Genomic DNA, 27,270 nt, shown 5'->3' on the forward strand with positions numbered 1-27,270 from the left:
TGTTTGTTTGAGGTGGGGGGGCTATGGTGGGCAGCAGAGCCGGAATCAGCGCCTGGGTCTGAAGCCGCTCCTAGGGATTTCTGGAGGAGGAGCGGTTTCAGTTTAAGCTCCCTGTCCTTCTGTGCCCTGGAGCTGAGTTTTCTGCAGTGGGCACATTTTTGAGGAATGTGGGTCTCCCACAAACACTTTATACAGTATGAGTGGCCATCTGATAGCGGGATAGCGTCCTTGCAGTTTGAGCAGCGTTTAAACCCTGTGGAGCCAGGCATGTCTGAAGCCGCTGCCGCTGACAGGATATATATATATATATATATTTTGGATAAAAATGGTAACTAACTATAACTAACAACAAACTAAGTAACTAGAAGGGTAATTGTAACAAGAGAAAGGAATTTCCTAACGAGTCTGCTGAGCTCCGTCTCAGGCCGGGGACGGTAGAGAAGGAACTGAGGAGACCGGCATCACATGCGTACTGTTAAGCTAGACTCACAGCGGATGGGCAGCCTCTGCACATGCGTGGCCGGTACGAGTACTGCTGCAAAAATCTCCGAGCAAGGGCGCAGGGACGCACCAGCACCTGGAGTGGAGCACCCACAGGGACATCTCTCGAAGAAGAACAAAGGACGCTCACAGGTGAGAAAAAGGGAACATCCTTCCACATAGACTCTCTGCCTTCTAGTGCCAAGCCGGAAATGTTTTTCAAGAGAGGGACTGAAACTTTAAAAAGAAGGGACAAATACCCCCAGGCACCCTCCCTCCCTCTCTCTGCCTGCCCATCACATTCATTACAATTGAAGCAACAAAGGAAGCAGTCGTTGGACTCTGGGGGATGGTACTGGTCAGTAAGACTGCTGAAAGAAAGCACATGGTGAGAAATTTTGCATGAATCTGATATAGTTTGTTAGGTATTAGTAAACATTTTATCTTTTTATCATTTTATCTGACATGCATCCGATGAAGTGGGTATTCACCCATGAAAGCTCATGCTTCAATACGTCTGTTAGTCTATAAGGTGCCACAGGACTCTCTGCTATTTTATCTTTATTTTCCTTGTAACCATTTCTGACTTTTATGCCTCATGATTTGTCCTCACTTAAAATCTCTCTTTGTAGTTAACAAACTTGTTTTACTGTTTTATCTAATCCAATATGTTTAAATTGAAGTGTCTGAATAACTATTTGAGATAATAATCTGGTGCATTATTCTCTTTAAGGAATAACAGACTTAAAATATTTTGTACTGTCCACAAGAGGGCTAGGCAGAACACAACATACATTTCTGGGGGGAAATATGAGTCTGAGGGTGTGTTGGGGTCACCCTGCAGTATAACCAAGGCTGGTGAGAGCCAGAGTATAACTCAAGTATGGCTGGCAGACTACAGACACACACAGATACTTTGGGTGTGACTTCCATGCTGGTGACTGTTTGTGAGTGACCCAGGTGGAAGATACTTTAGCAAGGCATTGTAGGAACATAAGAACGGCCATACTGGGTCAGACCAAAGGTCCATTTAGCCCCAGTATCTTGTCTTCCAACAGTGGCCAATGCCAGGTGCACCAGAAGGACTGAACAGAACAGGTAATCATCAAGTGATCCATCCCCTGTCTCCCATTCCCAGCTTCTGGCAAACAGAGGCACCCAAGGTTGCAGGGAAGGGGTGACACAGCTGCTCATTAGTCTGGATTGTACCCTGGTATGTCACAATATGCATTTACACTTAGCTGTAATAAAATGCACATTGGTTGCTTGCGCCCAGTTTACCAAGCAATCCAGATCACTCTGTACCAGAGACCTGTCCTCTTCATTATTTACCACTCCCCCAATTTTTGTCATCTGCCAACTTTATCAATGTTTTCTTCCAGGTCATTGATAAACATGTTACATAGCGTAGGGCCAAAAACTGATCCCTGTGGGACCCCACTAGAACCACACCCATTTGATGATGATTCCCTGTTTACAATTACATTTTGAGAGGGTGCCCCTCCTGTACCATCTGTTATTTTCTCTGCCTACAGTGCTTGAGTTACCCCTGCAATATGGGAAGGTATGTATAGTTGTAAATTGCTGGCCATGGCTGGGCAGTGATCCCTGGGAGACTCCTTGTGACCTGCCCTGGCCCAGCCTGCTACACTGGGTACCAGTGGATTGATCTCCTCTTTGAGCCTGCCACTCCCATTCTGCAAATTCCCTGCTGCTGCTGCTGTTCTCTTTGCCCCATCCCATTATTTCCACTATAATTCCCTGGACAGGAATCGCTTTAGCATTCAGCCAGCAGCTGAGTCACCTCCTCACAAGCTTCCTGCTTCAATCACAGCAGGGCCTGAACCTGCCAGGAAAAGCCTCTTGCTCAACAGTGGCAGCGGGACCTCCCCTCTATTTGCTGCTCCCCACACCCTAGGTGCTGCCGCTCCTTCTCCCACATCTGACTCTTATGGAAAGAGACCCTTAGGCCCCCACCTCACTCCGTGCCGTACGCCCAGACCCCAGCAGCAGCCCTCTCTGGATTCACCCACCCCAACCCCTTCCCAAAATGGTTCCCACAGCTCTGCTAGCCCTCTCCATGGCCTGGACCCCCTTCTGGAGTGGTGGCAGAGAAGCAGCACCCTGAGGTGCTCCCTTATGGGTGGCAGTGTGACTGTGAACAGGGCGCAGTGTGAAGCAGGAGCAGGGAAACCCAAATACAACATTTTGAACTACTGATGTAAGACATATTTAAAAGGCCAGATGCTAATGTACCTTGCCTGAGACCGGGTGGCTAAGGGCTCTGCACTGGTCTCTTACCATGGTTGTGTCCCCAGAGCTCCGCAGTTGGCCCAGTAGTGCAGATGGGGTCTGTCAGCGCCCGGGCTTCCTTCAGAGTGTGCTTGATCTCCATCACCTGCTTCCCAGTTACCAAGGGGTCCCGGCCAATGTCTGAGGGAGAAAGAGCTGCCTCAGGAATGGTTCAAAGGGAAAAGGCACAAAAGGTGCTGAGGCAGCCAACACTCACTGAGGGTCAGTGGGGTTTGGGAGCCCACTTCCTTTTCATGCCTTTGAATTTTCCCTCTAAATTGGAGGCCTGGCTCACACCATGCCTGCAACCATTCCGGTCTCTCCACATACACAGTTCCTGCTGCGCCCCATCACTCTCCTGGCCCAACTCAGAACCCCACACTGTATATTCTAGGAGTACTGAGCAGTACTGCAAGCGAAGGGTGGAATATTAGGGTGTTGGAATATTCACCGTCCCATTCCTTACACATCCTAGCATCTTGTTTGGTTTCTGAACCGCACCTGCACACAGAGCAGAAGTTTCACGTAGCTGCCTGCGGCAACCCCCAAGTCCCTGTCCCGAGTGAGTTCAGTCCATTGAGAACCCAGCAATGTGAATGAAGAGTTCAGATCACTTCTCACCTCACATTTGTCGCACTGGATTTCAACTGCCACTGAGTCATCAGCAAATGTTGCCACCTCACTTCTCCAGATTATTCACAAATATGTCAAACAGCATCAGACTTAGTATGGGGATCCCATTGCTACCCCATGCCTTGAGGAACACTGACCATTTCTTTCTATGCTTTGCTTCTGTCTCAGCCCATCTCTGACTTGTCACATCCTCACCCAATTAATTAATTTCCTTAATAGCCTCTTGCGAGGGGTTTTGCCAAGGGTTTTTGAAGGACTGGGTAAATGCTATCAGCTGGTTCTCCTTTCGTCCCTGCTTTGGTGTTGCCATGTTTAGAGAACTGTAGTAGACCGCAAAGGCAGGATTTTCGTTTGCAGAGGCTGTGCTGGTTTATACCCAGCATGCCAGTTTCACCTAGGTGGTTTGTTGTTCTAATGAAACCAGTGTACTTTGTTCTGATGTGAGGCTTCCTGGCCTCTAATGCCCAGGATCCCCTCTAGAGCCTTTTGTAAAGAAAGAGACTTTGGCCACCCCCGTGCGTACTCACTGACTTTAACAAGAGATGGATTTTGTTAGTAGCTTGGCCCCTTCACTCTGATGCTCTTGGACACACTGTCCGGGCCTGGAGACTCACTGGCCTTTCATTTGTCTGTTTGTTCCATCTCCTCTTCCTTAGAATCCTCGATCAATGACTGTACCTCACCTTTACTACCTGGAACAAGTAGCTTCCAGCTTTAACTAAACAGCTTCCGGTGCAATATTTACCTTCCAACACATCCTCCAGCACGTGGGTCACTTTCTTTTCCTGCAGAATGTGCTTTTTCAGATACTTCACGAAGATCCCGGAGCTGAACTCCCCATCCTGCACTTCATAGGCTTCGGCATCTTCACTCCTTCGAAGGCAAGCACACGACCCTCAGCTGCTTGCCACACTGACATGGCGCAGGAGCACCCGGAAACCCCACAGACTCACTTTGATTCAGGATTCCCTTTCTATTGGCCGAGTTATTGCTTTGGCTATATTAAGAAGGACCCTGGAAAGTCAATTGCCAATTCTAGGGGAACAACACAGAATCCTTGCAAACTCAAGGGGCTGAAAAATTGGAGTAAATATGCTGCTCAATTGGATGAAGGAACATGAGCACCTGTATTTGCTTCAGAGTATTAGTCCTCTAATTATAAAGTTGAATCGAACTGATGGCTTTTCTGTAGTTTCTGTTGCTGTTTGCATTGTGAGCCACTGGGCGTATCTGCAGTATTTTAGTGTAATACAGAGACTTGTTTTAATGAAAATGAAACTGCATTGTATTGTTTCAGGGGCAGAGTTAGGACAGCTCAGCACTTCTGAAAATCTCCCCCCACAACGATCTCTTGGCCTTGGAAAAAGTTCAGTGACTCATGGGGTGCCCTGTGCACTGCCCCACGGTGTGGCAATTGAATTATCCAATTGTAGCCCTGTTGGAGGAGCTGCCATCCAGAACAGCCAGCTCTGTCTAACTTTAGGATTCTGCGGCTCAGGCTGGATGTGTCCTGGGTTGTGGGGAGAGACTCCATTACAAATACTCACTGATTTTAGGCAACAAAAGAGTATTACAATCTTAACTACAAAAACAAGGAGTCCGGAGGCACCTTATAGACTAACAGATTTACTTGAGCATAAGCTTTCGTAGGTAAAAAACCCATTTCTTCAGATGCCTGGAGTGAAAATTACAGATGCAGGCATTATATACTGACACACGAAGAGAAGGGAGTTACCTCACAAGTGGAGAACCAGAGTTGATCCATTGTCTACAGCCAAGCCCTAAGATACAACTGAATTTGCTCTAATCCCTCAGACAGAGACAAACACCTACAAGATCTTTATCAAGCATTCTTAAAACTAAAATATCCACCTGGGGAAGTGAGGAAACAGATTGACAGAGCGTGACGGGTACCCAGAAGTCACCTACTACAGGACAGGCCCAACAAGGAAAATAACAGGACACCACTGGCCATCACGTACAGCCCCCAGCTAAAACCTCTCCAGCGCATCATCAACGATCTACAACCTATCCTGGAAAATGATCCCTCACTCTCACAGACCTTGGGAGACAGGCCAGTCCTCGCTTACAGACAGCCCTCCAACCTGAAGCAAATACTCACCAGCAACTACACACCATACCACAGAAACACTAACCCAGGAACCAATCCCTGTAACAAACCTCATTGCCTACTCTGTCCCCATATTTACTCTAGTGACACCATCAGAGGACCCAACCACATCAGCCACACCATCACCTGCACATCTACTAATGTGATATATGCTATCATGTGCCAGCAATGCCCCTTGCCATGTACTTTGGCCAAACCAGACAGTCTCTAGGTAAAAGAATAAATGGACACAAATCGGACATCAGAAATAGTAACATACAAAAGCCAGTAGGTGAACACTTCAATCTCCCTGGACATTCTATAAAGATTTAAAAGTAGCCATACTTGAATAAAAAAACTTCAGAAACAGACTTCAAAGAGAAACTGCAGAATTAAAGTTCATTTGCAAATTTAACACCATTAATTTGGGCTTGAACAGGAACTGAGAGTGTCTGGCTCACTACAAAAGCAGCTTTGCCTCTCCTGGAATTGACACCTCCTCATCAATTACTAGGAGTGGACTACATCCACCCTGATCAAATTGGCCCTGTCAACACTGGTTCTCCACTTGTGAGGTACCTCCCTTCTCTTCATGTGTCTGTATATAATGCCTGCATCTGTAATTTTCACTCCATGCATCTGAAGAAGTGGTTTTTTTACCCACGAAAGCTTATGCCCAAATAAATCTGTTAGTCTTTAAGGTATCACCGGACTCCTTGTTGTTTTTGTGGATACAGACTAACACGGCTACCCCCTGATACTTGACAATCTTAATTGTGGATCAGCCACAGCTGCTGCCAGCACAGGGCTGTAGGGAGAGATGAGGGTACAGATCAGGAAAGCCAGAGAGAAAGTGTGAGAATCAGAGATAGGGATGTCTGCACTAGGGATGTCCAGCGGCAGCAGTATTAGCTGGCAAATGGAGACACGGCCATTGCAGCTTCTGGCATTCTCAGCACCTCCCCCTGTCAATGACACTTGATCTGATGACCAGAGTTCCAGCCCCACAGAAGCAAGAGCCTCAAGCCACAGCGCTGGGAAGTGCCAAAGGTCTCCAGCCATGAGCAATCAGCAGATACTTACGTGGCATAGCCATAAACCGTATTCCCCCAGGGCTCCAGCGGCTGCACCTGCGACAGCGCACACTGCGGGTTGTACCTATACATGAAAGGATGTAACAGTGTGAACTGGGTGAAGGGGGATTCGCTTTCATACACGTACAGGATGGCCCCGTCCCTGGACACAAACAGAACCCATACGTTCAATGCAATGGCGTCTGCTGAGTGACAGCAATGCACTTGACAATTACATCAGACCCAATTTCCAAACACTTACCTGCAAGGAAAGCCATGGAGGATGGTGTAGCAATGGCCATGTGGTCTTTTCAACAGCTGAGAGCTTCCCCAGCCGAGCCAGACCCTGGGCTCTTCGTGCTGCCGGGGCTGAGCAAAGGGGAAAATGTCTGGCTGAAATCTGTAGGGCTGATTCCTGGGTGGAGCTGAGGGTGCAGCTGGAAAGCAGCCATTTGGGGCTCTGATCCTGGGGCTGGTTTTCCACCAGCATAGTGTAGAGCTACATCAGGACTCATAACAGCTCATATACTGGTTCATACTGGCCTCCCGGGATTACTACACTGGCAAGGATTGCTGGAACCCACACCTCTTCTCTTCCCCGGGGAGCTGGCTAGGCCAGTCAGCCGTCCGCAATAGAGGAATCCCCCACTGTCCTATTAGGGCAGCTTCAGGGCTGCTTTGCTGCCACTGCAGTGCAGAGTGGCCTTGCTGTGGCCAACGAGCTGGCCCATAATTTCCAAGATCAGGTAAAGGGTGTCAGGGCTGATTTGGTGTGAAAGGCCTGACTTCCACCACAAAGCGCCTGAGAGATCCTTTGTGCATGGCGTTAGTCACGGGGTCTGCACAGGAGGTTGCTATCTGCAGCCTACTGGGGAAGAATTAGCTTTATGCCATATCTCTGGGCACTGAAGATACCTGTGCATAGGGAGGGCCTGGGTGTCTCTCATTTACACCAGGTTTACATCAGTGCAGCAGAGTCACTCCCAGTTTGCACATGTGGAATTGAGATCAGAGCCAGGCCCAGAGTATTGTCAGCAGCAGTGTTATCTGCTCCGTTGTGCTCTGGCCTGCTGAGGAGGAGGGACAGATGTCCCTGTTTCATAGAGGCAGTAGCAGATAGTTTATAACTTGTGACCAGGAATGAGGGGGCCGCTGGATGGCAATGTTTGTCTGGCTTGCACCTACCTTTCAAACACACCCAGAAGTGACAATGACAGGCATGAGGTACATTTCTAAATAAAATCAATGAATGGATAGATTTATCTGTCCTCAGCTGCTCCAGACAAACACATGAGTGGCTAGAGGATTCCAGACATGAGGAACAACAAGACGTCATATCCCAGAACAGGCTAGAGCACTCACCGGCCCCACACAGCATGCAGGGTGTGTCTAATCCATGGGCTATGCTCAGCTGCTCTGGTGCAAAGCAGCTTGCAGATGGCAACAGAGACACACACACAGAGCTACAGAACAGCCAGCCTAGTAATGGGAATGGAAAAATCGATTCTGGTTTGTTTGCCCTGCCTGAGGACAAGGTTCAGCTGGAACACGTTTCCAGAGCATGACGGAACAGAGACATCCTTGGCAATGGAGATGATGGGCAGGGTTAGCGCCCAGACACTGGCCCTGATTCTCATCTCATTTACATCACGGTAGCTCACTGGCTTCAATTATTCACATGTCATGTAGGTGGGAGGAGATTTATGTCCATTTGTCTTAGGCAACATGCCCTAGAAATGCCAAGACAATAATTGTGTTCTCACGTGGGGGTAAACCAGGAGCAATTCCACTGAACTCAATGGTGCGATACCTGTGTAAAGCAGGTACAAGTACAACTGAAATCTGGCACAAGGTAGCCCAATAGTGACAGCCCACTTTGTCCTGATCTCCATAGTCCCAAGATCCCAAAGTGCTCAGATATCTCAGTGATGCGTACAGGCTAAACCCCAAATGGGAACTGCATCTACCAAATGGTTCATTTTAATGTACTACTTATGGCGCTGCTACACATAGGGCTTCAGCTTCAGAAACGTTGCAGAAATCCAATGTGTGAGCAGGTAAGGGAGGCGGGGTGGGGACCCACTCCTTAGTATCTGTCCTGGGCCGCAGCGAGTCTAACATTGGTCCTGCTAGGGAGCATGCTCAGTGCAGATGGAATGATCACAGATTTGAACAACAAGCCTTAAACAAGCTCTACTTCAAATGTGCAAGTGGTGATTTTCTGTGGCTTACAACTTGGCCAAATCTGGACGGATTTCCATGGAGACAACAAAAGACTCTTCTCTAACCCCAGGACCACCCCCTTGCCAAATTTCATGTTTCTGCTCCAAAGCATGAAGGCACTAAAGCTCTTCACAGATAATCCAGGGCCCCTACAAGTACGCATACCAATGGGACACTAATTTTTACATTTGCTGTATCAGGTCTCATGACTGGGGAAATTCACAGGTATTATCAGTGTGGGAACCGGTAACCCTGTTTTACCCTGTTCTCTTTCCTATTTAATATAATTACTGTGTTTGTGTTTGCTTGTGTTATTTCTTGGGAATCTCCAACTATCTGGCAAGTTAAGTGGAGGTTACCCTGTGGTTACAATTTTCCTCCCACGCTGCCCTGCTGACCCAGCCTGGAAGGAGCGAGGGGGGTAGAGGCACCACCAAATAATTGCATATGGGAAGAAAATAAAGAAGTTACACCTTGCTGAGCTGGAGGTGGGATCCAGAAGAACCCAGGCCTGTCCATCAAAATCTGTTAGGAGACGGATGCTAAAAGAGATAATCCGGTGGAGAGGGGCACTACACACATCACTGCCTACAGCCAGCCAGGGGAGGGAAAAGGGCAGAAAACTCCTCAGCAACTTGCTGAGCAGCACAGAGATAGTATGGCAATGGGAGTTAGAGGAAACCTTACAATCGAAAGATATTAATGCAGCTAATAGTGACGGCCTCAGGCCTAAGCCAGGTCCAAGCACATAGTAAACAAAGGACCTATTTGATGACACCTCTGACACATTACATGGATTTGATTACCCATCAATGGCAAAATAAACCCACAGCCTTTCGCTGTTTGCTGGAGGCTGCTGCTGGTTGTTTGTGAGGAGCAGCTCCCATATCACCACAGGAATCTGAGTGCGTGAAGCGTGAGGCTGCGCTACTCTGGGGTGCGCTGCAAAGCAGCCAGAGGAAATGGTCATCTGCCATGGCGGGAAAAGATATGGGGGGAAACAAACAACCTAATGTGTCTTTAAAGCTCCATTTAATCTAATCTGGGACATAAATCCTAAAATGCATCAATCTGAAAGGCATGGTTATTGGTGTTAGGGAAAGACCCAGCCTCCCGGATCTGGGCAGCCTCCTGGGAGGCTGAAGGGAAAATCAGTGCTTGCCTTAATGGTTCCTCTTTTTTACTATGTGTCACAGTCCTGGGGAGGATGGTAGGGATTGTGGCACCCATGGGAGGGCTACAGCTCCCGCCCAGCACCTGCTCTCACAAAATGCTCGGGCTAGGGGTCTGCTCGGACAAGGCACTGTCCAGCTTACTCTCCTGCTGAGGAGCGTTCACGCCAGAGGCGTCTATGGGCTCCAAAGGGCCTGGAGTTAAGTTCACTGTCATTATCTCTTAATTAAGGCCTTGATTCAGCACAGTAGTTGAGTGTGTGTAGCTTTAATCATGTGAGCAGTGCCTTAGAAGCCAATGGCCACCTCTCATACAATGAACTTTAGGCCCGTGCCAAAGGAGCCAGCTGAACTGGGCCAAAGTCATGGGTTCTTTCCCTGTCTCCCCTCTGGTCATGAATGCAATTACTGCTAACCCCACTGTCCCTGGGAGGTGGGGGAAAGGAACGGAGCCTACCATTTCCTGCAGGTGTCCAGTAGGATGAGGTTGAGGGCCGTCCGCCTCTGCTGCATCTTCTGGAGGATCCTCTGCACGCTGATGCAGTTCTCAGGGGCGTAGGGCTGTGGGGCGTCAATGGGGACCATGTAGTTTCTCCCAAAATGTTCGTATCCGTGCCCAGCATAGTAGAATACGGCTGCAAACCATGGACAAGAGAGGGAGAGTTATGGGAAGAGGCCAGGCTTTGCGCCAAGAGGCATGGAAAACGCAGGGTGTTGTTCGTTACCAGGGCAACCCGCTCCCCTCCTCATAGGGTCCTATGTCATCTCAGAGCAGGTGTGTTACATCACAGACCACCCTGTGCTCCTGGGTGCTACAACACCTCAGAGCAGGTGTGTTACACCAGAACCCACCTCCTTCTCCCGGGCGCTGCAACACCTCAGAACGGGTATGTGGCAACACAACTCATTCCCCTCCTCAGAGGTTCTGTGAGGCCTCAAATCAGGTGTGTTGTTCCCCCCATTAATGGTGGGGACACTTCACTATGCAGACGATAACCCGGCTTTTGTTTGATTGTCGGTCTAACCTACCTTGCTCCCCCACCATCTTGTGGCCAATTGTCCTAAGTCCTACAACTCTGAGAGAAGCCCTTTCTAGTATCAGCCTAAACCTGTCCTCACCACAGTCTCTGCTGAGACCCTTCATCATAGCTCCTCCTGACTGGACAAATCCATCCATGGATTGCAGCTCCCTTCTGGGGACCTGAGTATCTGAAAGCAGTCACCTCTCGTCACTTTATTACTCAGTTCAGTAGAACTTCTGGAGCTGCAGGGGTGGGGCAGGAGCTGCAGGGGTGGGGCAGGAGTAGCTGCACCTGGGAATCAGGGAGCTGTAACTCATAGACTCATAGACTCATAGACATTAAGGTCAGAAGGGACCATTATGATCATCTGGTCTGACCCCCTGCATGCTGCAGGCCGCAAGACCCTTCCCTGTACTCTACCGTTGAAGTCCCCAGTCCTGTGTTTTAGTAATCATGGCGCCCTCCCCACCTCTTGTGCTGAGTGGATCTTGGTGGAGGAGAGAAACTAGCACATCAGCTCTTCTAACCTTTGCCTTTAAGTGAGGGCCACTGTATTATGCAGCAAATTGGAACTAAATTAATTTTGCATCCTTAATGTTTCCTTCTTACAGCTCTGTGTATCGGATAATAGGCAGCGCTGCCTATAGTTAAGGTTGCCCAACACTTCCCATTATAAGAACCTGTATTCAGTTGCTTATAACTTTGCCAATAACTGGGCTAAAATATTCCATGCTAAGTGTTTGCCTCAAGCCTGAATATTTCTGGGAAGATTCAGCTAAAATGGTTCAGCTGTTTCTGAGAATGAGGCTGCGGAAAAATACATTGTTTTTCCCATGTTAACCCCCCGGAAAGCCGTGCCCCGTGCTGCCCCCTCACCCCCCACCGAGCGCCGCGCCGCTGGAGCCCGCCCCCGCCCCCCGCCGAGCGCCGCCGGAATCTCCCTCCAGCGCTTCGCCTGCGTCGCCCCCTCGCCGAGCCCCACGCAACTGGCGCCCGCCCCCCCCAGTGCCGCGCCGCGCCGCCGGAGCGCCCCCTCCCCCCCCCGCGGAATGCCGCGCCATGCTCCCCCCCCCGCCGCCCCTTACCAGGTGCCGCCCCAAGCATGTGCTTGGGTGCCTGGTGCCTGGAGCCGGCCCCGACTGCTGCCGCCAATCGCAGCTTTTTTTTTTTTGCTTGGGGCGGCAGAAATGCTGGAGCCGGCCCTGCTGAGGTCTGTCCTGTATTTTTGAAATACAATGTTGTCAACCCTGATAACCACTAGAGAACACTACCCTAACTGGAACTGAACCCATTAGTCCTGAGTCTCAACATATAGCTGTGAAGCCCACCAGCAAAACACGTCTCCACCCCTCTCTAGTGGCTGCTCCACAGAGAAGATAAAAGCCTTCTACTGCTCCCAGTTACTCCATTAGCTCTAGTGAAGGAAAACTGTGCTTTGGCTCTCAAGATCCTAACGCTGCTGATGACCTGTGAGGGGGTCAACATCATTCCACGGGATGGAATTTTTGTTTTCAATTTTTATGTTTTTAAAAAACCTAGGAAATTATATAAAAAACTGTGTTAAAAGAACATTATTAAAGTTTAGCAAGTCAAACACTCAAAAGCTAGGAAATGCCAGAATTAAGCTTGCCTGTGTAACTTCAATTCACCTCCCCTGTGCATATGCATGATGGTACAGTCTATAATTACACACACACACAATTTTTTCCATAGGACCCCTGCACCATTTTTCCTCATTCCCACTGCCACTGGTGTCTATAGGAACCTACCTCAGTTGTTGCTGAAGTTGAAAGGCGTGTAGTGAATGAGGCAGGGGACTGCAGAAAGGATGAGCTCATAGTTAGGGAAGTTGAATGCTGCCCTAGAGAATTGGAATCTATTGCCTCCTGTCCCCACAGAATTCCTACATGGTGCCAGGCAAGTCACTTAAGCCACAATTTTCACAGGTGGCCTCTGTGTGTTTCTCATTTTCTGGGTACTCAACTTGAGACACCGATGGTTTGACTTGCAGAGGTATCGAACACTCACAACTGTAACTGAAGTCAATGGGAGTTGTGCTCTGATTATGTGAAGTGATATAAAATGCTACATAAGGCTGTAGGCATCTCAAATTCATCACCCAAAATTAGTTGACAATTTTTTCCTTTAATTTATGTGCTTCAGTTCCTCATGTATAAAATGGGGATAATATCAGGCCCTCACTTCACAGGGGTGTCGTGAAGATAAATACATTAATGTTTGTAAAGAATTCAGAGGCCATGAGAGAACCACAAGCTAGCTCATGAGGAAATGAAGAATTCTGTATGCAGTGAAAGCTTTGGATCAGGTGCAGTAAATAAGGAAGGGGCCCACAAACTGAATATGAGGTTAAACAGAGATATTAAATTACCCATTCAGGAAACACCGTCCATCCTGTGCACTGAATGAGGCAGGGGTGCTGTCGAAAACATAGTACAAGATCATGTAATTAAAGACTCTACCACCAAGCATATGTACAAGGGGGTGAATTAAATTTGCACAGGCAACCTGGACTTTGGCATTTCCTAACTTCTGAGTGCTTCCTTTTGCAACCTTAACATTAATGTGTTTTAATATAATATATAAATATAAACTACATTAAAATAATGGTATTAAAGTTGCAAAATCAACCTTATGCCAGATTTATGTTGCCCATGCAACTGTAATTCATCCGCCTTGTGTGTATGCATTATGTGAGGCAGATATGCCTGCATATAAAAATTGAACCCCAAAATTGTGATTTTAGGAAGAAAATATCTTTTTACTCTACCCAAGTTAAAGTCTAACCTTTCTCCCAGATTTTGTGTGGCAAAAAAATCCTGTTCAAAGATGAGCTGCTGAGTACCAAAATATAAAGGGGAAGCTACAAACATCTGTTTGTAAAACAGGAACTGCCCCTCTCTGGCCATGGCTGAGTATATGTATTTTTCCTCCTCCCCAACCAACCTGCAAAACTAGTTTTGTCCAGAAGGGCCAAAGAAAGGGAAGGCAGAAAAATAATGGCACTCTGGCAGCTTAAAAAGGATCTCTGTCTCAAGAAAGGGGGGGAAACCAGACAGAGATGCAGGGACCTAATGAGGATGGGAAGCCTCTAGGTAAGATAGATGTGTAGATGGTTTGTTGTTTTATAATCCTTTTTCTCTAAATGCGTTGTTCATATTGTTAAAATAAACACCACTGTGTTGTAAGCAGATTGTCTGGTCACTGGTCACAGACTCCCAAAGGGAAGAACTGTAGGTGCCAAACCCAGTTCAACCTGCTGGGTAAGCACTGTGGAGTCACTGTTCTGTAGCCTGGGGCCTAGACAGAGTGGGAGAACTGCCCCAGGAGAGGTGCAGGCAGGAGGCCTGACACATGATGGGGTGCACTCAGGGAAAGCCAGCAGAGGACAGTGGCTCAGCTAGTCCTGTAACTATGGCGATCACATACTATCCATTTCACACAACTGCTGCCTCATTCAGTGCACAGGATGGACGGGGCTCGGGGAACGAGACAGCTGTTCGATATTTCTTTTATCCTCAACATTTAATATGTGGCCCCAGCTTTATTTACATCACACCCTGCAAACCCTGCACTGAATATGGAATGAGAAGCTGCTTCACGGGCCTTTCTCTAGTGCTCATCACCATAGTGACAGCCTCACAAACATGAATAAATTTATCTTCACTGCCCTCACATGAGATAACAGAGCATGAGTTTACATATGCGGAACTGAGACATAGAGGGGTTAAAGCCAAAATTGTCCACTAATTTTGGGTTCCCAAACTGAGACACCAAAGGACTGCATTTCCCGAGGTCTGAGCATTTCTGTAGCACTTTACAGCTTTAAAGAGCAGCTCCAATTGACTTCAATTGCAGCACTTCTGCAAACCAAACACCAGGTGTCTCAAGATGGGCACCCAGAAAAGGAGGAACTGACAATTAGTGTTCAGCTGTGAAAACTGTGGTTTAAATGAGTTCCTAGCACCACACAGGAGCTCTGTGGCAAAGCTGGCAATAAATCCCAGTTCTTCTGGGTAGCAGTTACACCTTAGCTAAATTCACTACACACCTTTCAACTTCTGCAACCAATGAGGCAGAGATCCTACAGTCAACAGCCTCCTTCATTACACTGCCCTAATTCATCCCCAGAGCAGCTCCAGCCTGCTCTGAATGAGGCAGGGGGCCTGTTGAAAAAAATAGTCTGAGATCATATATTTAGAAACTGTATCATCATGCATGCACACAAGGGGGCTGAGTTCACAGATTCCAAGGCTAGAAGAGACCATTGTGATCATCTTATCTGATCTCCTGTACAGCACAACCCCCGCCCCATTATAAGTAGCATTTGCTCCCCCAACTTTCAACATTGCACCACAGAGCTGAATGACTTGAGCTAAAGGGCTACCTCCATCAACAAGCAGCAGATGACTATTATACTTTGTGCACCAGCCACTAGTGGGTTAAATATGCATGCTTAGCCCTGTTTTGCTGACAAGTGCATAGCCAAGTGCAAAAATGTGCCTAAGAATTGGGGCTATCATAGGGGAACTGGTTCTGTCCCCAGCTCATGTAACTTCTCAGTGGCATAGGTTTGTGAAGGGCTGTGATGAAGCAGGGAATTGTTTTAATGGTTTGCATGTGTGCTGTTGCAGAGGACCAGGTGTGAGCTCACATAGCAGCCTGGACTCCAGACAATGGCCTGGACACAGTGAAACATAGCAACTGGTGACCCAGAGACCCACGCCAGCTTGGAAACCAGCTGGTTCTGGCCAGTGGGAGGACAAAGGGCAGAGGAGAGAGGGCCCCGGTGATCTGTTTGTCTAGGAAAGAAGACAAAGGACGGAGGAGAGGCTGTTGGGGAGGTGGATATAGGATGGTCGGCTGGAAGGAGGTTGCTTCTGGACTGGGGACAAAGAGCAGCCTGAGGCCACCTGGACTGAGACAGACTCAGCTGGGGTACTGGGACTTTCTAGGCTCAACGGCCCTGAGAACGTCCTGTGCTGTGTTCAGATGTTCAGTAAATGCTTCTGTTTTATGCTGGCTGAGAGTCACTGCAGTCTAGAGATCAGGGCTGCATTGCTACCTCTGGGTGTGGAGGCCCCAAGGGTGCAGAGCAAGTGGACTCCCTGAAGGGACTCACAAAGAGAGACAGGCGTGCTGAAAGCTCAGAGAGGTGCAGCTTCAGGAGGTGGTGGAGCCCAGGACTTAACCACCAAGAGTGAGTGTGACTCCTGACAAGGGCTGTCACACTGAAGGGGGTGCCTTCCAGGGACCATACGGAGTCAAGAGAGCATGGGGCCTGTGAGTCCGTGACAAGGGCACAGTGATTAACACCAATCTGTAGAAGAATGGTGATTTCTTGGTCTCCTGCTTCCCAGCCCAGTGCATCTTCCCCTGAGCCAAAGAGTATTTTGATGGGAAAAAATCCTGCTGCAAACCATAGAGGATCTAGAGCTTAAAAAATAATAATAACCCAAACAAACCAAAAAACACCCAACAATCAGAACAATTTGTATAAAGAAAATATAAGGCAACCTTAACACAGGACTCACTGCCACACCTCCTGCAATAATAAATGACCACTGTTAACTGCTCTCTGGTTTGCTGCCCGTGGTGGCTGTCTGCTTGGCCTGTACTCTGGTGAAGGTGGCTTTGGAATGCTTACCATAGACTCCTTTCCCCAGGAGCTGCAGGAACTGATTGACAGCTATCAGCATCTCCGCCTTGTTCAGGTCCAGGAGGGAGACCACCCGGAATCCCAGTCGCTTTAGGAGAAGGCTGAGTTCAAACACATCAGTGATTGGAGCCATCAGGTGCGGATGATTCCAGTAATGGTTGTTGCCCACCAAAAGTGCAACCTTGTCTGTTGCTGGCAGAAATATCAAGTGACAAGCAAAGATGTAAGTGTCTAGGCAAGGAGATTGATCTACCAGCATCCAAAGCTCCTGGAATGGGTTCTGCTGGTTAATCAATGTTATACATAAACTGCAGGACTCCTTGAGGCTGTTTGATCGGGAAGCAGCCCAGGAAAGGGGGTGGGGGAAGCAGAGGTCTGGTTGCTCATTTTGGGGACACATTCTGCCCTGTCCCAGTCAGGGCTGAACAGGGGCAGTCCCACTACATAAGGCGGGTAGGATTTAGTACATTGAACTCCCCGCATGGCCCAGAACTCTCCTCCCTGCATGGCAGCACGTAGTGTGGAGAAAGGCCAGAGAAGCCACAGGAAAGGTGACGGCACAAAGGCCACAGACTGGGCTCTACAGGGGAAAGACTCCTGCACCCTGCACCCTGCCCCATGCATCTACCCCAAGGCCTGACCCAGCTAGTTCCGCTGGCCATTGTGCTCTGGATTTGCCCCACAGGGGCATTAAAAAGAGTTATTAACCTGTTCTGTAATTGTTGTTCTTCAAGATGTGTTGCATGTGTCAATTCCACCTCAGGCATGTGTGCACCCAGTGCACCAGAATCAGAGATTTTCCCCTTAGCTCTACCTGTCAGGGCGGCGAATGCATCCTCAACCTCCTCATACTGCTGTGGGTGGAGCCACCCCGGACAGACTCCAATAGAGAGGGGGAGGAAGGTGGGTCATGGAATGGACATGGACAGCAGTTACTGAAGAACAGCAATTACGGAACAAGTTAATAAGCGTTTTTTTTCCTTCTTCGAGTGATTGCCCCTGTCCATTCCACTTCAGGTGACTCACACGCATTTCACTCTGGAGGTGGGTTTCGGAGTCAACCTGAACAATGACTGAAGATCTGCACATCCTGGCATCGTCTCTGGAATGCTGAGATATAGCACAATGAGTAGTACAGGTATGTACCAATGACCAAGTTGCAGCTCTACAAATGTCTGCTCTAGGTACTTGGTCCAAAAAAGCTGCGGAAGCTGCTTGAGATTTTGCAGAGTGCTGCCACGCTGCGTGGAGAGGGTACCTTGGCAACGTCATAGTGCAGGCGTATGCAGTATAAAATCCTCTGTCCTGCAGGAGGATGGAATACACACTTACCACCGTGCCCTTTTTTGTTCAGGGTTTGAAGTCCCTACAAATCTGGAAGTGGCCTCGAACATGACCCTCACTGAGGCACTTCAGGTAGGTGGAACATGGGAGAAGGCTCTACACGTGCACCACAACCGAGGCATACCCTGGTACAAGACATCAGTACCCTGAGAGTAAGGGGGAACCCATGCTCCAAAAAAAAATAACTCAGAAAACCTACACTAATCTAACACTAATGAATACCACTGACTTTATAAAGGGAGAAACTTGCAGTAGCAAGCCCATGCGCTCTGACTACTGGTCATGGGTGCGGAGAAGGAACTTAGGCCTTGGCTACACTTACCCGGTAGTTCGACGGCTGGAAATCGAACTTCTGGGTTCGACTTATCGCGTCTAGTCTGGACGTGATAAGTCGAACCCGGAAGTGCTCGCCGTCGACTGCGGTACTCCAGCTCGCCGAGAGGAGTACCGCGGAGTCGACGGGGGAGCCTGCCTGCCGCGTGTGGACCAAGGTAAGTTCGAACTAATTCGAACTAAGGTACTTCGAACTTCAGCTACGTTATTCACGTAGCTGAAGTTGCGTACCTTAGTTCGAATTAGGGGGGTAGTGTAGACCAAGCCTTAGAGTGGTCAGAGGCAGCTCCACCCTTTATACCCCTGTGCAACAGCATAAGGTTGCTGAAGACACATGTACCACTTTGATGGGTATCGCCAAGGGAAAAATCTCTGGCCCTGGTTCACGGGGAGCATGCACACCGGCAGTGGAATGGACATGTACAATCACTCAAAGAACTGATGTTTCCTACTTTATCTGTGAGACTGTGGTGTGAGATGGTACATGCTGGCTATGGGGGAGGGGTGCCTGGCGTGGTCTGTTTGTACAGCTGTATTTGACAAATGCACCAAGACGCTGTTAGAGCAGAGGAGAGGCGCTGGGTCCTCTGGGAGGAGTGTTTCAATCAAAATAAGTTACAGCTTCATTGCACTTTGGACACAGGTTTGTTTTGACAGGAAGAGACAAACACAGCACTCACCAAAAAATGGATCTGCCAGACACGTACCTGCAAAAAGACAGGGAGGAAATCAACCCCCAAGCACAAAGTTGTCTGACACCAACAGTCCCTGATTAAACAGCCCTCTGCCCCCAATAGAACACTGGATCTAACAGCTCCGCACTCTGCTCTGACACAGAACAGCGGAGGGGGTGAGAAGCCCAAGGCCTGGATGGAGGCATTGAGCTTTCATGTTACACAGGAGTAAGTCAGTGATGCCTGCTGCTCCACACCAAGGGGACGGGGGGCGGGGTCCAGCTTTACCCCCAATATGTCAGCCAGCATAGCTCCGAGTTGCTGGGATCAGCGAACATTACTACCCACGGCAGAAGAGGATGGCAGGCGGAGCTGTGCCTCCCAAGAGCACCATTCCTTCCCTGCCCTGCCCCTCTAGCAAACCAGCCTCGCCCTAAAGATATTGGCCTAGCTTCTCAAAAGTAACTGGGCATTTTGGATATTCAGTGGACACACCTGAAAGGGGCTTGGTTCCCAGTTAGGGCCGAGTACTCTCTCCTTGAAAACCAGTCCCCCCTACAGTGTGTGAGGCAAAGTGAGGAGGGGAGGGTGGGAAGGTGGGTGCATGGCAGCTGAATTCCCCCCAAGACAAAGGTTAGGGACGGATTGGAGAGGAAGGCAGAGAAGCAGGATCAGACTCCGAGAGGGAGGGAGACGAGGGGTTGATGGCAGCAGCCTGGAAGTCTGATTGAAAGTAGGTCAGAAGAGGGGCAGGAGAGGGCTGAGGGTGGAAGGCTGGAAATGGCAGAGGGGCAGGCGGCAGGATGAAGGGGAGGAGCTAAATGCCACCAGCCTGTCTCTTCTTGTTCCTGATGTAGTCTAGCGCTTCTCCATATTCAGGGCATCCTGCTAGGAACTGCCCCTGGGCTGCTACTCTCTGCCTGTGCAACTCTCTGCTCCCCGAATGGCAAAGGAAAAGAAAAACAAAATCAAAATCTTCAACCACATCAGCCTCCAGCCCGAATTGCTCAGGCCAGCAGTTCTCAGCCTTTTCAGGCTGGCAACCCCGTATTCAAAGTCAAAAATGTGCCTGAGCTCCTCACATTTATTACAAAAGTCAGAGGGAAAAGGGTGCCAGTGCTAACAAGGATAAGCCTAGATAACGGAGTTGCGTCGGTGTTTTGAGAGGCTGATGGAGAGCACTCAACCGTGCAGGGTAAGCGGGGGCAGGGAGCAGGAGATTTTCTTTGCTTTAGATTTGTGCCCCCCCACAACTGCATTTAGTGATCCACCGGGGGTGTGACCCACTGGTTGACAAATACTGGCTTAGCTATTTGGTGACCCATCTTACGTGTCATGTGGTTTGGAATGATTATCTGAACCCAGCAGGACAGCACGCCTCACTCGCTGACACACACCAGCGAGCTATTCGTTTTCAAATGATACCTCAGGAGGCATATTTTGTACAGAGATTACCACCATAGCGTTTAGGTTGTGAATACCGGGGTGCGTTCGGTCACCACCACATTTATTCTTTTGTAAATTATTTTATAAATGATTTTTAAGCCAATCTCATGATTTTTTAGGGGGGGACTGACTCATGAGTTTGAACGTGTCAAGTGGTGACTCTTCTAATTCTATGGGGTGGGGGTCTGACTCCGTCCACTTCCCTCTGAAATAGCCCATTTGTCCCCATCTCCCTCTGGCAGTCTGTATCTTGTGGGCACAGGCTCTGTTGTGTAGGTTAGGGCAGCTGTTATTTGTTTCAGCTTGTTTGAATATGTGCAGTGCTCTGTTTCACCACAACCTGCACCCTGTGATGGCTCCACCAGTTACTGAGATGGTGGGGATACTGGGCTAGCTTCCATAGTCTGCCCATTTGCACTGCAAAGGGGCTGTAATGCTAGCTGAACAGGCTAGCCAAGGACTCCCCCAGCATGGGAGACTCCCCAGCTGAGGCAGATCTGGCATAGCCATCCTTATGGCACCACTGCCTCAAACCCCAGGCAAAAGGCATGGCCAGCACCAGGGGTGTGGCTAGGACATGGCCAGTTCAGCGGTGAGGCTGCTCTGAGTTACACTGGATACAAATTAGTCCCTGGACTTCCCCACAACTGGGGAGCTACCCAACAGCAACGGAACCTCAGTAGAAGTGGGGAGCCCCCCCACTCCTTCTCTTCCCTCCGAGACCCCACTCCTGCTCCTCCTCTTCCCCTGAGGCCCTGCTATGGGGCGGGGACATGGGCCAGGGGCTGCTCTCAGGCACCCTGAGACCCCACCCAGGACAGGTGGAGGGTCCAGGGCTTCCCACAGTGGCCTGGGCTCCCTGGGCAGCTCTTACCCCTCGGCTCGAGCTTGCGGCCTGTCCAGGGACCGGGGCCTCAGGGGGAAGAGGAGGAGCAGGGGTGGGGCCACGGAGAGGGACCAGGCCTCATGGCAAGGAGGGGCTAAGGCCCACCTCAGCCCCCCACCACTAGAAAGAGGCTGGTGCCACAGGCACAGGCTGCGCTTCACAGCGGGGAGAGCTGATCACTTTATCAGCTCCCCTGCCACGAAGCACAGCCCCTGCCGGTGCCGCTCTGTGCCTGCCCGAGGCTTGCAGTTTGTGGGGGCAATGCAGCCCCCTGCCTGCCAAACTACGCTCATGTTAAAAAAATTAGCAGGCATGACCCTCCTGGTCCCCCCAGTTCCAGTGCCCCTGCCTTTGCCCCATCCTCCTAGGTCCCAAGACAAGCACAGCTTGGCCAGACCCAGGAATCGGGCCTACTGACTTCCATGTCCCTATAGCATATGTATCCCTGACATTTTTACCAGCTCTGTGTGTTCAGCATTTGCTAGTGTGGTATGCTAGATTCCTAAGATTAGTTCCTGCAGTGCAAACTCAATACTTCTCATCCAAAATTATTCTGGGTAAGAGCTATGAAATCCACATCTCTGTAGACCAAGAATGCCAAAGGGAGAATCTTGCAGCACATTATAATGCAACAGCTTTTCTATGACACTGCTAGGGATTCCTTAGAAACAATTCTTTTTTTAAAATCTGATACTGACAGAAAACACTTGACCAAGCTCTTAGCGTTCAGCTGTGCTCCTGACCTGAGCTCTCTGGGTAGAGTAGATCTGCAGGGCTAGTGAATGAATTGCTTAGACCCAGCTCAGTTCTCTGGTTGATTCAACAAAGTCATTGCTTCTCTGGTTACCAAGGAATTTCACGTGACTGTTGTATGTAACTTTGCGTCTTGCAGGATAAATGCACAGGACAACTCTTTGCATTTCGATCTTTTTGTTACCGGACTGAGAGGCACACTCCTTGTCTGAGTGGCAGCACAGACTTTATTTTTTCCCCTTATAGATTCCACTTCCTGGGCTAAATTTAAAACTCTCCCCTTCTCATGGAATTCCAGGAATGCTATTATCGCTGCTCTGAGTGGCTTGTCAGCCGGGGCTGGTAGACAGCTATTTTCTCAGCTTGAATGAGCTGGCAGTGCTCCACTGAGGCCACTGCTTCAAGTCAAGGTATTTACTGGGCATGAGAAACCATTATACAGGCTGTCTCTCTGACAGGCATTGCCAGAACACCTCTGAATTCTCTACGGCCCATGGGACGTCGCGTTGCTACAGCTACAAGGAACATTCTTGGTTCAGCAAGAGTTGCCCTGATATTACTCCAAACCCTGTCTCATCTGCCCAGGACACCAGGAGTAGATAGGCATCACCCACATTTCTCAGACCAGGAAACTGAGACAGAGAAGTTAAGAGCCGAAGTTTCGACAGTGGCCATTGATTTCTGGGATGCCTGTTTTCAGGCGTGCATAAAGAGTCTAAAGTTGGGCTCACAGAATTACCAGCCCCTTTTGCTGATGCTGGCTGACCTGGCTCACCCAAGGCCAGAGAGGGAGTCAGTGTCAAAGGCCAGATGCTGGATCACCTAACCCCATGGCGCTCAGTCCTACACTTACCCTCATAGGCCACATCAACGCTGGCCCCAAGATAACACAGTGGCACGGGCCCCTCCAGGTCACTGCTCTGAAACCCAGCCTCTCCTATTATCTTTCAAACTGAACACCCATTTGTAACACAGCAGGATGTGAATTAGATCTGCTCACCTACGTGAATCTCCAGGGCATCAGTCCAGTGTTCCCCTTGGCCATTGGCTGCACAGCAAAGGTACGTGCCAGAGTCACTCAGCTTCGCAGAGTTGATCTGAAGAGATTGACAGTAACATCAAATCGTTTTCACCTGGAGTTTGTGTCCCCAGATTACAGCTGCCAAGTACCCACTGCCCCAAAGCCTCTCACTATTACTTATCAGGCCTCATAATTAAGGCTATGTTTTAGTCACGGGTATTTTTAGTAAAAGTCACGGACAGGTCATGGACAGTAAATAAAAATTCACGGCCCATGACCTGTCCATGACTTTTACTAAAAATAGCAGGGAATAAAAATTGGGAGGGTGCGGGGGGGACTGCCTGGGGGCCCCGCAGGTGCTGGGGGAGGGTGGCTTGGCTGCCTGGGGTGGGGAGGCCAGCCGGCAGCACACAGTCTGGGACCCCCACTGGTGCTAGCACCTGCAGGCACCGCCCCCGCATCTCTCATTGGGCGCAGTTCCAATCAGCTAATCCCCAGAGTGACCAGGAGGAGGTGCAGCAGCAGACCCTGTGACATGCCCCCAGTGCAGCACCCCCATGCTCAGATTCTCCAGGTACGGGAGTGGTTTGGGGGCAAGGTAGCTCCAATGTGTCTCGTTTAATGTGACCATTTTTATTGCTCCCCTGGGAGGGCTGTGCATTGTTGCCTCTGTGTCTGGCAGAGTTCTTCATTCATTTCTAGGATTCTCCTGTGCTCAGACTCTGCAAAGTCACAGCCACCCAAGGAACAGAGGGGGTACCTGGTCTGTGCCCACCCAACCACAGAGACCCAAACAGTGCAAAGAGCTTACAGCCTGCTTTGCAGGGAAACCTGACCCAATTCAAGGTGGTTCCTCTAAGGCCAAAGAGGCAGGGACATTGCATGTAATTTTGCTTGATTGCATAAACTAAAGCCCTGGAAGCTGAGGGATGTCCGAACTACCACGTGAGACATGTCCCACATGGCTGGAGAAAAGCAGAGTCACCTGGGGCTCCAGTAACCAAGATGATGATGACACTAGGATGATGACACTAGGATATCAGTCACTCACAGGTCATTCATGCCTATTCCAGGAACCTTTCTTGTGTTTTCTTGTGGCTGACTGGGATGGGGGAAGTTCTCTACTGCTCAGAGCCCAGCTATGAGCACCCTCTTCCCCTCCCTGCACCATTACACTGAGCCAAAGCTTATGAACCACCTAAAGACAATGTTACCAAGAGTTTCTTCTTTTTCTGATGCTTCATGGGGGTCCCATTATGGTACCACTGGTAGTGTGGGGCTGGCACCCCCAGAGCAGCACACTGCAGCTGGAGTGGCTTGCCCACCTTTACTTCTGGCGCAGTGGGATTGAGGACTACGACAGGTTCTCCTTGCCACAGTTCAGGGAGCAGGCCTGGAAAGCAACATTACAACTGAATTAGAGAGCATTTCTTTGCTACAGCGTGATGAAAGAGGATGAATGGCTCCTCAAATCAGGAGTATGCACTAAAACCCAGAAGTGTGAACTCTCCCCATGTGTTTCGCTTCTCCTCTAAGGCGTGCCATGCCTCTCAAATGCTCTAGCTATCCCCTAGCAAGCCCTCTCCATCCACTATGCAATTTCTGGAATTACACCTTCTACCCCACCCCACCTCCCCAGAACAGCTCATGGCAGTCTGCAACACCCACCTTCCATCAAGATGAACATACCACCACCCTCAGTGGTACCCCAGGCCCTGACTCATGCTCATCATACATACAATATTTAAAGGCATCTATGCCTGGCGTCCATAGATTCCAAGGGCAGAAGGGACAACTGTTGTTATCTAGCCTGACCTCCTATTGAGCACAGGCCAGAGAACTGCCCCAAAATAATCCCTAGAGCAGATCTTTTAGAAAAACAGCCAGTCTTGACTGAAAATTTGCCAGTGATGGAGAATCCACCACAATCCTTGGTAAATTGTTCCAATGGTTAATTACCCTCACTGTTAAAAATTCACTAAGGCTGTCAATCACAGTTAACACCTGTGATTAACTGAAAACAAAATTAATACATTTTTTAATGAGTTAATCGCATAGATCTGGGTGGGGAGGGAGGCATCTGTGGTGGGGGGCTGAAGCTTGTGGGGGGTCAGAGCCAGGAGCCCTAAGGGGGGCTGAAAGTAGGGGATCACCATTTTTTTTTGTTAAAGTCCAAATGGGGTCACCAGCACAAAAGGTTTGAGAAACACTGCCATAGAGAATAGGGGCCTGGTGAGCGCAGCCTCCCTGCACCCGCCTCTCCTTCCCTGCCGCAGGCCAAGTCCCTGAGGTAAAATCCACCCTTCCTTGCCTACAGGTGCTGGTCTCACTCAGCTGAAGGGAGTTATGTAAAAATAATAATAATTCTACATTTGTAAATTCAACTTTCATGAAAGAGATTGCACTACACTACTTGTATAAAGTAAATTGAAATACTTTTTATTTTATTTTTTACAGTGTAAATATTTGTAATAAAAAATAAAGTGACACTGTACGCTTTGTAGTCTGTTGTAATTGAAATCAATATCTGAAAGTATAGAAAACATCCAAAATATTTAAATAAATGATATTCTATTATTGTTTAACAGTGCTATTAAAACGGATTAATCACAATTATTCTTTTAATCTCATGTTTAATCACGATTAATTTTTTTAATTGCTTGACACCCCTAAAATTTACCCCTTATTTCTAGCCTGAATTTGTCTAGCTTCAACTTCCAGCCATTGGATGGTATTAGACCTTTCTCTGCTAGACTGAAGAGCCTATTAGTAAATATTTGTTACCTATGTAGATACTTAGACTGTAATCAAGTCACCCCTTAACCTTCTCTTCGTTAGACTGTAGGAGCTTGATCTATTTAGTTTATCACTATTCAGTATGTTTTTAAATCATTTAATAAGTCTCTGAACTCTCTCCAATTAATCAACTTCCTTCTTGAACTGTGAGCATTAGAACTAGACACAATATTCCAGCAGTGGTCACACCAGCGCCAAATACAGAGGTAGAATAACTTCTCTACTCCAACTTGAGATTCCCCTGTTTATGCATCTGAGGATCACATTAGCTCTTTTGGCCACAGCATCACATTAGGAGCTCATGTTCAGCTGATTATCCACTATACCCCCCAGATCTTTTTCTGAGTCACTGCTTCCCAGGACAGAGCCCCCATCCTGTAAATATGGCTTGCAGTCTTTGCTCCTAGATGTAAACATTGACATTTAGCCTTATTAAATTGCATATTGTTTGCTTGTGTCCAGTTTACCAAGCAATCCAGATCACTCTCAATTACTGACCTGTCCTCTTCATTATTTACCGCTCCCCCAATTTTTGTATCATCTGCAAACTTTACCGGTGATGATTTTGTTTTCTTCCCAGACATTGATAAAAATGTTAAATAGCATAGGCCAAGAACCAATCCTGGCAGGACCCCACTCAAAACACACCCCTTCAATGACAATTCCCCACTTACAGTTACATTTTGAGACCTACCAGTCGGCCAGCTTTTATCCATTTCATGTGTGCCATGTTAATTTTATAAATCAAAATGTCAGGTGGTACCAAGTCAAATGCTTTACAGAAGTCTTTTATGTCAACATTATTACCTTTAACAACCAAACTTTTGCATTAATTACATTACCCTCCTTTAATTCTTTATTAAGAGTCCTGTATCAGCTGCTCCATTATCTCGTCTGGGATCGACATCAGGCTGACAGGCCTGTAATTACCCAGGTCATCCCATTTACCTTTTTTAATAATTGACACAACATTCGCTTTCTTCCAGTCATCTGGAACTTTCCCAGTGCTCCAGGACAATGAAAAATCAACATTGATGTCCAGCGACCTCCTTAACTTGCATCCAAGAGTTTTAAAAGAGCTAGCCATCTGGACATGCTAATTTTAAAATGTCTAAGGGCTTGGCTACACTTGCGAGTTACAGCACATTAAAAGAGCCCCGGGCACACTAGCTCACTATCCGTCCACTCTGGCAAGGCACGTGGAGTGCTCTGACTCCACGGCTAGAGCGCTCCTGGTACCCCACCTCGGCGAGTAGAATAACGTTTGATGCGCCCCCGCTGGAGTGCCCCAGCGTCAGTGTGAATGAGGTGTTGCATTACTGTGCTCTGATCAGC

At 48.7% G+C, this 27,270-nt stretch overlaps 1 protein-coding gene across 3 annotated transcripts in view; it reads right to left on the bottom strand.

Annotated features, from left to right (window-relative positions):
* The window catches only part of LOC117884144 (mucosa-associated lymphoid tissue lymphoma translocation protein 1-like), a 60,315-nt gene that overhangs the window by 22,563 nt on the left and 10,482 nt on the right, over positions 1 to 27,270 (bottom strand). For 2 of the 3 annotated variants that reach the window (XM_034784294.1, XM_034784295.1), the window contains exons 5-12: positions 24,354 to 24,532; positions 23,119 to 23,215; positions 19,040 to 19,066; positions 16,671 to 16,874; positions 10,441 to 10,618; positions 6,599 to 6,673; positions 4,151 to 4,278; positions 2,782 to 2,913 (exon numbers count right to left, since the gene is read on the bottom strand). In XM_034784294.1, coding sequence (XP_034640185.1) covers positions 2,782 to 2,913; positions 4,151 to 4,278; positions 6,599 to 6,673; positions 10,441 to 10,618; positions 16,671 to 16,874; positions 19,040 to 19,066; positions 23,119 to 23,215; positions 24,354 to 24,532 — 1,020 coding nt within the window. The remainder of the gene's footprint in view (positions 1 to 2,781; positions 2,914 to 4,150; positions 4,279 to 6,598; positions 6,674 to 10,440; positions 10,619 to 16,670; positions 16,875 to 19,039; positions 19,067 to 23,118; positions 23,216 to 24,353; positions 24,533 to 27,270) is intronic. The other variant, XM_034784296.1, reaches the window with a different exon arrangement.

The sequence above is a fragment of the Trachemys scripta genome, chromosome 10 (genome assembly GCF_013100865.1).
Source record: "Trachemys scripta elegans isolate TJP31775 chromosome 10, CAS_Tse_1.0, whole genome shotgun sequence".
NCBI lineage: Eukaryota > Metazoa > Chordata > Testudines > Emydidae > Trachemys > Trachemys scripta.